This window comes from Lytechinus variegatus, chromosome 1, assembly GCF_018143015.1.
Source record: "Lytechinus variegatus isolate NC3 chromosome 1, Lvar_3.0, whole genome shotgun sequence".
NCBI classification, from domain to species: domain Eukaryota; kingdom Metazoa; phylum Echinodermata; class Echinoidea; order Temnopleuroida; family Toxopneustidae; genus Lytechinus; species Lytechinus variegatus.
The window spans coordinates 78,187,273-78,201,263 of record NC_054740.1 but is presented as its reverse complement, the minus strand read 5'-3'; the positions used below and the strand labels follow the sequence as shown (position 1 = coordinate 78,201,263).

The window sequence follows — 13,991 nt, the reverse complement described above, 5'->3', positions numbered from 1 at the left end:
CTAAGCAACCATTTCCTACATGTAGGGCTTTACATTATGCCTTGCATTAGTATGTTTTCTCAACCATTATCTGGTACGGGTTACAAAAATCAAAAGATGCCTGAATTGTCTCGATTAGATCTTGATCTTTTATGTACAAATCATGTATGGTGGCATCCATGTATACATATGGATATTGAAAGATACCACATGCTAATCTCACCTCCATAAATTAATCTCAATATTGTGCAATTAAGCTATTAAGTGAAGATAGAATTTTATTAAGTTCAACCGTATTTCATGGTTACATTGAATAATGAATATGATAATTGAATTACATTAGCCAATTTAAAACATTCTCATTACTGCCTACATCATTATAATTGCAATGATCACATCATTAATCCATTGTGTTGGACCAGGTACATGTACATGTAAATACAGTACTACTTGTATTTTATTGGAGCTAAGTATTGACCAATTATTTTTTTCATTGTGTTTGAGCAATTGATGAGCATGCATGCATCATTGAATATCAAGGATAATCGCTTTAAATGAGTTCTCATGGTGATTATGATTACTACATGTATTTAAACTGTCCTCATGCAAAAAGAAATAGAAATATTTCAACAAGGAAATACGTGGCAGTATTTGTAACATTTATATTTGTGGGGATACAGTACATTGTACATGTACTGTACAAAGGAAACTTTGAACTGCATTATTGTCAACATTGATTAATTTTTGCCCAGCAAATACATCCCTAGTTAATGCTCTGAAATACATATATTTTAAGAATGACCTCATATTAATTAGTAATATGGTGAGATTTTTTAATGATACTAAATGTACAGTCCAGTCCATAATTGTGGAGGCTTAATGAAATTTGTGTGCATTGAACCATTGCTATAATTGCTGCATGGTTGATATTGGTAACTGAGTCATAAACGTGTCTCCATGACTCATTCGCAATTTACCTGTAGACGGGCAGAAGTCATTCCAGTTGCAAAGCAGTGGCCGCAAGGCACACTGATGCATTCATTTATACATGTATCAAATTGGAATTTGAAATTATATTTGATATAAAAGAGGGAATTTATATGTTTTTCACATTTTATCAATAATGCAATTGAATTTTTTTCTCTGGCTTATAAAAATTCATTTTCACAAACCTACAATGTACTAGATATAGGCTGTACTATTTCTCATAATGGTATGTATGTGCCTACATGTATGAATGATACTGTTCATACCATACTTAATTTACATTTTACATTTGAAACAGAATTACATGTACCACACTTGGAACTGATGTTTTGATCTGCTGCATTCATGAGAGTCTGCTTTTGCAAACTATAGGCGTTGCTACATCATTCCAAGTTTGCTCAATCTCAAGATTTTAGCCCGATCCCGGGGGGGGGGGGCACTCGACCAAAAAAGTGGTGGGAGTGTGCCGCGGGCGAGACAAAAAACGGGGGCCTTGGAGCGGGCTTATTGTAAAAAGGAGGGTCCTCGGAACGGGCTTCGGAACGACAAATGTTTGTGAAAAACGGGGGTCCTTGGAACGGATCGCCAGCGTGTGAGCGCATATGCCTCCCTACGGAATGGTCATGCGTACATGATGCAGCTAGCGCGGCCTCCGCCGGGGAGCTCTGCGGCCGCTTTTCACCAAAATTGCAGCTCATTCAACGCGATCGGAGCAGCGTAACGAAAAATATGCGAAGCTTTGGAGCGGATTTCTTCTTTTTTCTCGATAAGAAGAAAATGCTATGCCTTGGAGCGGCTTTCTGTGTTCTTTTTCTCAACAAGGCAAAAATGCTATGCCTTGGAACGGAAATTTGAGTGTAAAAATGGGGGTCCCCTCCGCGGCACATACCTACTATGCATTATATACTGAGTGCCCCCCCCGGGAGCCCGATCGGCCCTCTACGTGATTAATCTCGAGATTCAAGAAACCCCGTCTCCACCATCGCAAGAAGAGCGATTCCTGCTTGAGCGAGGCATTGATGCATTGTGGTCTGACGCCATGAATAACAATCCTGAGTGCTTCTGCACCTACGAAATTGCACGATAATTCGTAAAACAGCGCGCTATTTTGCAAATAATCCCAAGTTGACTTGGGATTGCAATCTCGAGATTAATCCTACAAATTAGCGCGATAATTGCATCTCCATTGCAAATAATCTCGAGATTGTTCAGATCGGGATAATTTATCGGATCAGAATCAGAAATGCAGACAGCCCTTAAGTTTCATATTCAGTACATAGTAGGTCTTGGGACCATTAACAAAAAGCATGCATGTTGAAGTACAGGCCTATATTACAAAGGACAAGAAATATTCATGATTCAGCGACTCATTGTACCAATAACTACAATGTATGTCGATGATAGAAGGAAGCTTTCTGGATGATGGAGTGTTGTCGCGGCTATATGAATATCGCCAAGGGGCAGACACAAGAGGACTAACCCTCATGATTTGTCTTGGCATATGCTGGAAGATCTTCAGGTAGACTTTGAGGTTTACTTTCATGTACTATATATAGGTGCTTTTACACAATCACACTTGCCTTGTATTTTGCCAAATTAAGCTATTAAAGCAAAGTACAAATTCTTTCTTGGTACTTTCCAAATTCAATTCAATTCATTTATTTTTAATCATGAGAGCTTTTGCACATCAAGTTTGTAGGGATATTGGAGTGTGACATGTTCATAATGAGATCCTATAGTGCGAGCATTGAGCTCCATGGTGCGAGGCAAGAAAATATTGCATCATTTGATAATTGGAGCGTACATGTAAGTCTTGTTGCAGACTTGAAAATGATCTTGTTCAGGAAGGGGTGAATGTACATGAATTAGAATATCAGATATTATTTGTGAGGCCTGAGAAATTTCTTGCAATTAGCTTTCACACATTCATATACCAGCATTAGCACCACAAGGGTTGCCACAGCGAAATGACTTCACTATAAAGTATTCCAAATGATCCTACTACAATTCTTAGCTTGTAAACTTACCCAATCATGAAATCATGAAATGGAATAATTGAATGCAATTAGTGGACTATCATGCAAATATGATGCAATTCATACAATCCTGACTCAACTTATTTCTTTTTAGCTCCCAATTTTGTGAATTATTCAGCTAAAAGCTGACCTGATCACAATTCAATGTCAAAGTGAAAATTCCCTTTAGTATCTTTATGGAGATTGGTTTTTATAAAGACTGATCTTATGTCTGGCTACTGATGAAGAGCTGTCTTTGATATACTTGTTCTAGAATTATGCACGCACTTGATATGATTTTTTAAGTATATTCTAGACCCCTGAAGATTTTCGTTCCCCCTTTGGGCATACTGGACACGCATTCTTCAAACACACACTTGATGAGAGACCCCCAAAAAAGGCTTGAATGTTTTGTCAGTTTTAACCTAGATTAGTGTTCAAAGAACATGTCATGCTTTAAAAATATAATACTGATGCTTTTTACCTTTCCCTCAAGCAAGAGCATCCTTTATGAATATTGTATGCTACATGTATGTTCATGTATGCAGGTGCTAATGAAGGAGGTTTCGTTTGTTGGGGGTGAAAATGTTTTGGGTTTTTTTTGTAAAGGTTTTCTTTATTCTCAAAGTACAGTATGTTATCAAAATGTTCAAAAATTCCAAGTGTAGCTATAGGCCTACTATACATGTTGAATTGTCTTGTTGAAAGCAAATTATCGAAGATTAAATTGAATGATGTGCATGTATGTAAGTACTGTACTTTTATTAAGTCTGACTTTGATGCTATTGTTATTTTTACAGAGTGATCCTCTGTATGTTCCAGTCAAGTTCAACGACAGTGATAAAGAGAGCAGTCGGAGTAACAGTTTTAGTGAGCCATGCGATTCTTGTAAGTCAATTTAGATTTTGGAGTCTATACATATTATACAATAGATTTTTTAATATTTTTTTTTGGTTAATATCAATGACTTCAGAGAGTACATGTAGCTGCTTTGCCTTTAATTTATACTGTGTGATGGTACAATCGGTGAACTGTGCTCATTATGAATGTATGAACTTAAAAGAATGTAAGGTGAAATGTACTCATACATGGTTGATACCCCCTTCCCCCCCCCCCCCCCCCCCCTTTCACCTTACATGTAGTTCACAGAAACGGCGATGTCGTTTTTGGTAAATTAGAATATTTGCTACTCTTAAGGTATTTAATAAAATCTATTGTACAGTATTTCTTTAGATGTACAGAAAGCAATTTATTATGATTTTATCCAGGCAAACAATAGATTCAGTGAATTATGTTAATAGTTTTATTGTTTTAAATGATATGAAGCCAGAAAGTAAATTAAGTTTTTTTTTTTTTTTTGGGGGGGGATATGTTAAAAAAAAAATCAAGTTAAATATAACTTTATATACCGGTACATAATCAAACCATATTTCATTTATTTTCATTATAAAAGCAAAAGCATGGTGTCATCAATGTAATTTGGCAAACATATCTGTTCGATTTTAAAGTCTATCCTTTGTTTTCAATTACAGTTCCTATAAAGTACAATTATTTCACTTTAAAATGTATCACATTTTTAGTCTACAATTCACATGGATGACCTGTATGTAATTAGTACTTTGCCAAATAATGTTTATTATACAAATTCCCAAAATGTTCTGTAATCTGATTGGTCCAAATCTGATCACATGATATTCAGCAAATTGCACTTTTGCATCCAAAATGCACTATCCCGCACTCTTGACGTCAGAGTGCAGAATAGTGCATGTTCTAGAATTTACATCAAATTCGGGGCAACTCAATATTATGGGTGGGTTGTATAAAACAAACAATACTACACTCATTCTTGTGCATAGTCATAGAGGACCTAAATAATGAACTTTGCTCAACTTGCCAAATGGATGTACCGCACTCGGTCCTGCGGACCTCGGTGCATCCATTGGCTCTTCTCGCACCTTGTTCATTATTTGGCCCTTCATACACTCGCTTACGTGCATTATTTGTACATATTGATACTGAAAGTGTTTAAATTATGTGTACATGTATTTTCCTCTTTGCAGCAACATTGAATTCCAGAGTTCGATTTAGTAATCTGATGGAAGTCAGACATTTGTCTGGTAAGAATTTGAACATTTGACTTTTAATAAGCAATTTAAAACAAAAATTGTTAAGATTGGTAATGGTGGATTACTGTACATTCATTTTCCTTTTTTCTTCTTTCAATAATTTGATTCACTCAAAGATCCCAAGTTATTGTTTAAAAGTTTGACATACATGTGCATGCACAATGAAGGTATTATAAAGTATTGAATTTTCATCATTCAAATAAAAATTCTGTTTGTATTGACTTAACGTTGTGGATGGTTGAAAGCTATTTGCACAAGCTCAAAATGATTATATGTGGAGGGATCAAATATAGTCATTGGGTAAAATCAAATATTGATTTTTCAGGATCTCTCTCTCAAGGGCAGTTTGAATGCTGAGTAGAATAAAGGACTCTGCATTGAACCTGATTTCAAGTGGCTTTCACTTTTCATGCACATAGGTCATTTAATATTTTTTGGTTAAGTTAAGGGTAGTGCACAATCATGGGACATACAAGAGAGTCTAGATGGAAAGTAAGCACATCCTGAATACATGGACAATTTATTAGATCAGCATTACAAATTAATGCTTGTACACCATTAGTTTGGTGGCATTATAGTCTTTGTCTACAGATTACACAATGGCATATACTTTTGTATGTTCACTGTATGCTCACAATTTCATTGTATGTTTATATGATCATTGTTTGTATTTCAGATGATGTTGCAGATGAAGCCATGATGGCTAGGTTGTCCTTCAATGCTACACAGAGAGCGAAGGAAAACCTTCAACAAGCAAACAAGTTTACCATTCCTCAAGTCGCAAAAATTAGCTTCATGTTTTGTTTAGTGGTAAGATCTATTGGAATTTTGTACAAAACTCTGCCTAAGTTCACCTTCCATAATTTGAATATCGAAGGAATTTTTTAAAACCAGGTGATTCAAAATAGGTGTAATTTTCATTATAAAGTTGAATATCTTTCTTTTCAAACATATTTCTTTTGTTCCAAAAGATCCAAATTAGGTATAGTTTATAATGAACTTCATATTAAAAGAAAATAAATCAGTGATTTTCACAAGCAGTTTAACAAACATTTAAAAAATAAGAAACATCAAAAACATATAAGGTACTTCAAGAATAGTGAATTTATTTATAATGTCTCCATGTGTATACCTCTAAAAACTTGATTGATGTCACAGGTTAAATTTCCACATTATGTGTAATGTAACAATGTTATGATTGCGTTCATTTTAAGTCTGTGGCAAAGAGTAAAGAATTAAAATCCATGGTAAAGTGATTGTTTATCCTCGTGTCACAGGGCGCTAATGAGTGTTACTTCCTAGTGGTTGTAAATTTGCCTTGGTAATTGCTCTTCGAACCCTGGCATTTATTGGCCCTTGTGTTTCCTTTGTTTCATGGTAGTTTATAACTTTATAATCAATATACATGTACTATCAACCATAATATTTTTGCAACAGATCCTAGAAATACAGACATCCCCCCTTGTCTTCCACATACTTGAAACTCAAAACCTTGAATTTGAGAGGTTATTAAATGATTTTTAACTGACTGATGTATTTGGCCTTCAATGTAAAGGAAGCATAGCTTCTGCGATGAATTCCTTCTATTTCCGGTCCAGATAATATTCTGACAGTATATCTAAATGTAGTTGTCTGCAGGCCAGATATGAAATGGTTATTACAATGCTAGGTTATTATTTTAGATTACATGCTACCTTTTGGACATTTCCATGCATATTTGGTGTGGATTTTGGTCATGAAACTGTTGGGTCACTATAAAAAGAAGTTGCATCCATTTGATATGTATACCTTTAGACTGCCAAATTATATGTTCCCATGAAGAAAAGGCCAAATCTTTTGTACCATATTATTGCTATGATCTGTACAAAAATCATATTTTTCTTTTACTCTCTTTCTTTCAGTGGTTCCTTGCCAATTTTTCTTATCAAGAAGCATTAAATGATTCCCAGATGGCTATTGTCAATACCCTGTCATCAACATCAGGTCAGTATTGAAGTAATATGCATTGTAAATAGTACAGTACTATCTGGCCCTGCAAAAAAGCAGGGTTAGCCGGCTTATTGCGGTGCTAGCACCACAATGCAGAGTGAAACGAAACTGGGCTAAGGAAAAGTGGGGCTAAGTATTAGCCAATCTCAGAAGTCGAAATTTCACGTTAATCGCGCTCTGTATGGTAATATCATCAATATTCATGAACTGTGTGTTAGTCCGGGGTTAAGGTGTTAACCTCGGCTAAGCAAATAGTATGCGGTTAAGAAAGACAATGTGAAACCAAAAAAAGATTGTAGGGGTTAAGTATAGTCGGGGTTAAGTAAAGTATGGGGTTAAAGAAATGCAGTGTGAAAAGCATATAATAGCTGCATTTTCAAGTTTGCCTCACATTGTACAATCCAATTTGTTTTAATGCTAAATCACAATATCATTGAATTTAAACATATCTTAGGTCTGAGCTAACTATCAAATCTAACTGGTTCAGGACATGAGCAATAATATTGCTGCATAGTACATGTGGAGTATAACCCAAATCATTTTCAAGTTGCCCCACACCTTGTATGCACTGACATGAATATGATTTTTTTAAAACAATATATATATTCAATGAAGAAGGCTTATCATGGTATAATTTTAACTTTACTACCTCTATACAACTATTCTGTTATCTCAAAGTGTGTACAGATGACTGATTTATTTGTATTTACTTTCAAAATTGGATCACAAAGAATCTTTGTGAGGCAGGCGTCAGGAAATGATATGTAAGTACTGGCATACTAGACATAAAAGGGTGGTTTGTGAGAATGACAATTTTTATGTAACATGTATACAGCGCCTGATAACAATGTTTCTAAGAACTGAATACTGCTACCCTAGGTTAACCATGGCTCAAGCATTCAAGGAATTCTGTCCTATACTTGTGCTCACAACCGTAACATTTCATTTTATCATCTTGGGCTGTTTCTCCTGAGAGAATTTGGAAGAAGGAACGAGAGAGAATGTTTTAACAAAGAATAATACTGATCTCTCATTGTACAACATATTTTTTTTTTTTTGGGGGGGTGGGATGGTTTGTGCATTATAAAGTGCTGATGTGACAGAAGTATGGTCTCCATTAATCTTGTTTATATGACTTGACACCCATTTTTAATGTTTTTCTATTTCTTTACTTTCTTCTTTTTCATTAGGATTATTTACTGTTATTTTAGCAGCACTGTTTCCCAGTTCTCAAGGTGATAAATTCACACTTACAAAATTATTCGCTGTTCTAGTGAGGTAAGTCATTTCCTATCATAGTCATTTTTTTTTTCATTTTTAAAAATCATAGTGATGCACCTATAGTTTGTAGAAAGTTATTTTAAGAAGGAAAAATAAACCACCCCACCAACATATTCTGTATGGAGCTATGTACATTATTGATAATATAGACTTTGTATGGCATGAGGATTTGATATGAATGAATTTGAATGTGATCTTATTTGTGTATCTGTAATGATAGAAATTAATAACAAATAAAATAATCCATAAAATATACCAGTAATACGTGTTTTTCATAATAAAATTTATTTAGATAATGTTTAAAATTGCATATGTGATTAAGTACATGTATATAGATTTCATTGGGATTTCCTTGTAATTATTTTATGAATTACCCACACATCTGATTTTTTATATTAAGTTTTAATTGTGGATTTCTAATATAGTTTTGTTGGCTTATGTCATCATTTCCTTCTATGTATGTATTAATAAAAAAGTATCAAATCTTCTATTTTTATCTATCTATTACATTATTTTTACTGGTAGTAATTTATTGTTGTATAATTTTTTAATTGTTTGTATTGTATTTATTGCATTCTGTTTTTATTCTCTTTTTTCCTTGTGTTGATCATAATTACAATTATTTGTTGTTATTTTTTATGATTTTTTTCTTTTGTTATGTGTTGAATGACATGTTTTTGCTTGTTTATTATTGATATGGTTATCAAATTTTCATTCAGTAATGATTAAATGTCTGATTTTTTTGTAGCGTTGGAGGAATATTTATGGTCAGCTACTCAGATAGGACCAAGGATAACCAGTTTAAACTTGGCTCCCTTTGGGCTTTAGCTGGTGCTTTCTTCTATGCAGTGTACCTCGTTGCACTCAAACGAAAAGTAGATAACGAGGACAAGATTGATATTCCTATGTTTTTTGGTGAGTTTACTCTATGGAATTGTTAAAAGAAAAGACATTCTGTTCAATCCGTAACTTTCTAAATATGTGCCTCGAGTACTGTACAGATTAATTCAACTCTTTATACATTCATGTTATTAATGCAATATGATACATACAAAGCACAATATCATTATGCTCCTGTTGTAATATTTCATGCTTTGTAACATCTTGGGATGTGTTCTATAATGGTGTTTAATGGCAATTTGCCATTTACTGATATCTAATATTTGTTCACTTACTGTATCCTCGCAATTCTCTTTCCACCCCTGCCTTAGTACAGACCTGGTCTGTATTCAAGCTGTTGATGGAATTACATACCAATTAATACTTGAATAATTTGCAATTGTATATATTCTATTTAAGATAACTTAGGTATATGGCATTTTGTTTTTAATCCTAACAGTATTTTGTTTGTAAGTCTATTTCACACTGCCTACATATATGTGTATATGTATTTGTATTTTTGTAAACCCGATGTGAAAGGAATTCCTACGAAGGACAATAAATATATTCAATTAAATTCAATACGATCCAACTACATGAACAGGGAAATGATCAGCTGAGAATCGCTGTTACTGCATGGTAACATGCTTTTCCTGTCAATTAGTCATTTATAATGTACAATGAAGTAAACATTTAATATATTTTAAGGCTATTTCCAGTGGTCAAAGACGTTAAACTTGTATTGTAATTCTGAATTCGTCATTTTAAATCGTGGTGGTTATTTTGCAGAGATCCACTTGTTGTTTCTTCTGGCCTCTTTTATCTTCATTTCAGTATTATAGATAGTGTTGTGCAGTTTGATTGAATTGTATGTTGTCACATGGGTATGTAAACTATATTACTGCAATAACTTATAGATAGGGTTGAAATGTATTGAAGAAATTTAATTGATTGTTATTCTTACTGTATTTAAATGCTTTGAACTGTTGGAAGAGTAAATTTCAGAATTAATTCGCTCATGCACAAGTCATAAGACACTAATTTCCTTTTGTTTTCCCTCAGGTTTTGTTGGTCTATTTAATTTCCTAGTGATTTGGCCTGGAATAGTCATCCTACATTACACCAACATAGAGCCGTTCCAACTCCCTAAATCCAACGTTTGGATATACCTTGCTGTTAATGGCATAGTGGGAACAGTGCTTTCAGAGTTTCTCTGGCTCTGGTAAGTCATATCAAATGTCATAAATATGAAACAGATATCCTTTCAGGTCTGTTATACAACTGTAAACATAAGGAGAAAGAGAAAGACTTGATTGGTAAGATTCCCAACCTGAAAAACACTGAGAGTACATTACCCTTGGAGAAGAGCTCCTGTGTGTGTGTATTGGGGGGGGGGGGGAGTCAGAGGATGCCCTAACCAAACAACAATTCCTGAAGACAATTTGTCAATGAGCGTGGGACCACAATCTCTTTTAATAATTTGATAACAGAATTATTAAAAGCAATACTTTGAATTATTAAAAAATCTTTTTTTTATTGAGCCAGGGTAGCAGTTTATTGAATTTTTAGAACCCATCAATCCTGATCCTAGTTATTCAAAGATATATATGCACACAACTGTTAATGGACAGTGTCATGGTATGTGTAATGTTGGCATTAGGAAATGCTAATGACATTGTCGTGGTATGTGTAGTGTTGGCATTGGGAAATGTTTGCATTTGATTTATGACAATCGCAGGTCCCAGTCATTTTGAAATGTACCCATCTGATACCTTGGGCAACATGTAGTAAGGTATAGAATGCATGGGTGTGTTAATCCTTTCTTTTGTGGTGGGGATTAGTGCTGCTTGATTTCTTGGTTGAAAGAATGGTGTTTGACATCAGAAGGGAGGTCTTTAATCTTCTGAATGAAGTGTAATATAAATAGACCATATGTCCTATTGTTCTTGAAATAGGTCACTCTCTACTTCTAGGTGAAAGGGCGCTGCACTATTGCAAAGGGAGTAGATTGGTAGATTTTCATGCCCAAGAATTTGATCCCTGATAATCTAATGATTGCAGCATGAAAAACTGTCCTTTTTTGTTCCCCAATGTCCCCATGCATGATTTTCACTTTGTCAGCTTTATTGGCAATATGTGTTATTGGGAAAGATCTCCCATATTTATCTTTTATTTCTTAAATTGTTCAAAATACTATGTCTGCAATTCACACTTTGCTTTGGCCAAGTATTACTTTTTTGGGGGGATCCCGTCATTAATTCATAATGTTTTGTTTTTATATCATAAATGAGAATAATATTAATTTGTACCTTGCTATCATGTTGCTTTTGATGAAAGTAGAAAAAATCAGCATAAAATAAAGGAAGTAGACAAAGGAGTAAAAAAAAAGTCTTTAATGTATACATTTTCAAAGAATGTTTTGCAAATAGAGTGCTTATAATCAAAGCCTTAATGCCAAAACGATTTCACTTGCGAGTATTGCCCAATCAGATATGCTCATGCCAATCCAAATTTGAAGTGTCTGGCAGTTTGTTGGCTGATTCACTTATAATCATGCATATCAAATACTTCCTCAGTTTGTTTTAGGAGTGCTCATGAAATTTAGCACATGCAATGGCCTTGTGAAATGTATGAGAAGCAACATTACCACATGTGGTAATAGATTATATGGCAATAAATCAAGCACGTTTGTTATCTCAAATTGCAAGAAACCTCATGATTTCCTATATTCAGAATTCCTTGAACATTCAGCCCTTTCTCCATTTGTTTCTTCAAATGCCATTACAACTATACAATTCTTGAATGCTCTGATAGACATGTTCTTTGAATCTCCAAGCCCATTCACTTAAGTCTTGACAATCAACTTTCACATCAATAAAGTTTTCTTTCCATTTCAGAATTTTCAAAAATAATTACTTGTCTTCATTTCTTGTAAAACTTTTATTATTTATAATCTACTTTCATGCTAGCACAGAATCCTGTGAGTCTTTGTTTTAATTGCAAAGTTCATGTTCTTCTCCTGGAGTTGATAACAAATCTGCTTTCATTTTTTTCCACAGGGGGTGTTTCTTGACATCATCATTGATTGGAACACTTTCTTTGAGTCTCACCATCCCCATGTCAATCCTTGTAGATATCTATTATAATAATGTAAGTCAAATTCAGTATTTTACTGTGTAATATGATATAGATTATGCTAGATTAACTTGCTATTGCATTAAGAGATGACTGTTGTGTTGACACCAATTAACAAGGAAGTTGGAGTGAAATACCCTGTGATTTCCTGAAATAATTTAATTAAACGAAGCCCTTGTAGGCCTGTAAACATAAAGCAATTCTAGTAAATGTTTGGTATGATATACATAGAACATAAATTGTTATTGAAGTACTTATTATTGGGACATAAAAACAAGGTGCTTAAAAATATACATACCAGTAATCAGGATACACACAGGTCCAAAAATCCTGTAAGAGGACTAATAATAACCTGTTTTTTACCATCTTTATGCAGAGTCTTTTCTTGTTCTGGATAGATATAACTACATGTACCATGATAACAGTGCATTCATTACCAGAGGATATGTGTGCTGCCATGTCAGGATATTTCTACTCTCATTATCTTTACAGGTGGACTTCTCCCTAATGTTCATCTTAGGTGCCATACCAGTGTTTGTGTCATTTATTGTGGTAGCTGTCCTAACCCATTACAATGATTGGGATCCTGCATGGGCTCTTATCAAAAGACTTTACTACTGTTTTCATAGACTAAGCTGCCTCTTCTGCACGATATGCTCAATATGCAGAAGGAAAACACCTCATGTCAGGTAAGCTAAATCTCATTCTGTCCACAAAATTTGTGAGTTTCATTTTCACTGGAGGCCTACTTTCCCCTGCGGTTAAATTTTTCAGAGATAGCATGCACTGAAAATGAATGGAAAATTAAAAAAAACATGTTTTTTTAACTGAACAATGAATCCAAAGCACAGGAAAGAATAAGTATTTATCAATATCAGTAGAACTGTGAGTGTGATCCAATCAAGATTGATGTGAAGGTGTGAAGTCACAATAAGGACCCACCTTGCGTCCGTGTATTATGGAACACAAATGATCTATGATGCAATTACTTTGCAATTTTAAGATCATGTTAATTTTCTCTTTCTTTTTTTTAGGGGGGAGTGGGAGGGAGGGAGATAGTTCTTACCTAATATTGCATTATACTGTGTTTGGTGTAGAGTAGTTTCATACATATAGTAGCTAATATGTGCAAATGAAGAACAACTTTTCTCTTTGATACTGCTTGGATAGACTGGTTTTCTCCCCCAATCATTGTACCACTCATTGAGAATCCCTTTTTTTTCTTACCCAAAGTGCTTGAAGGGGCCCCAAAAATACTATTATGCTGTTTGAATGGTTTCCATCTTATTACTCGTTGCATCTATTTTTGTTGTTGTTCCTTACCAGGTTACCAACGTCAGATGACAAAGATCAGTCGGAAAGTTTAATAGCCCTTCATAGCATGGATGGTAGTGGTAATGCTCTGGATTGCTGTTGAGACTCACAGATGAATTCTTTTCTCTAAACTTCGCTTGGACTGCTGATGTGCAGGCAGAATTGTACCAAAAGACTAATCTACTTATTTATTTTTTCTAACCAGAGTATGAGTAATCAAGTAGAAACTTGCTATAACAACAAATGCAAACTTTCTATGATAAGTTTGCTAATAGCCAATCACATA

At 34.4% G+C, this 13,991-nt stretch overlaps 1 protein-coding gene across 2 annotated transcripts in view; it reads left to right on the top strand.

Moving 5' to 3' along the window:
- The window catches only part of LOC121424074 (solute carrier family 35 member F5-like), a 30,223-nt gene extending 16,232 nt beyond the window's left edge, over window positions 1-13,991 (top strand). For both annotated transcript variants that reach the window (XM_041619669.1, XM_041619662.1), the window contains exons 5-14: window positions 3,782-3,869; window positions 5,042-5,098; window positions 5,784-5,917; window positions 7,009-7,090; window positions 8,287-8,374; window positions 9,126-9,292; window positions 10,319-10,478; window positions 12,316-12,406; window positions 12,884-13,080; window positions 13,718-13,991. In XM_041619669.1, coding sequence (XP_041475603.1) covers window positions 3,782-3,869; window positions 5,042-5,098; window positions 5,784-5,917; window positions 7,009-7,090; window positions 8,287-8,374; window positions 9,126-9,292; window positions 10,319-10,478; window positions 12,316-12,406; window positions 12,884-13,080; window positions 13,718-13,808 — 1,155 coding nt within the window. In that variant the 3' untranslated portion in view covers window positions 13,809-13,991. The remainder of the gene's footprint in view (window positions 1-3,781; window positions 3,870-5,041; window positions 5,099-5,783; window positions 5,918-7,008; window positions 7,091-8,286; window positions 8,375-9,125; window positions 9,293-10,318; window positions 10,479-12,315; window positions 12,407-12,883; window positions 13,081-13,717) is intronic.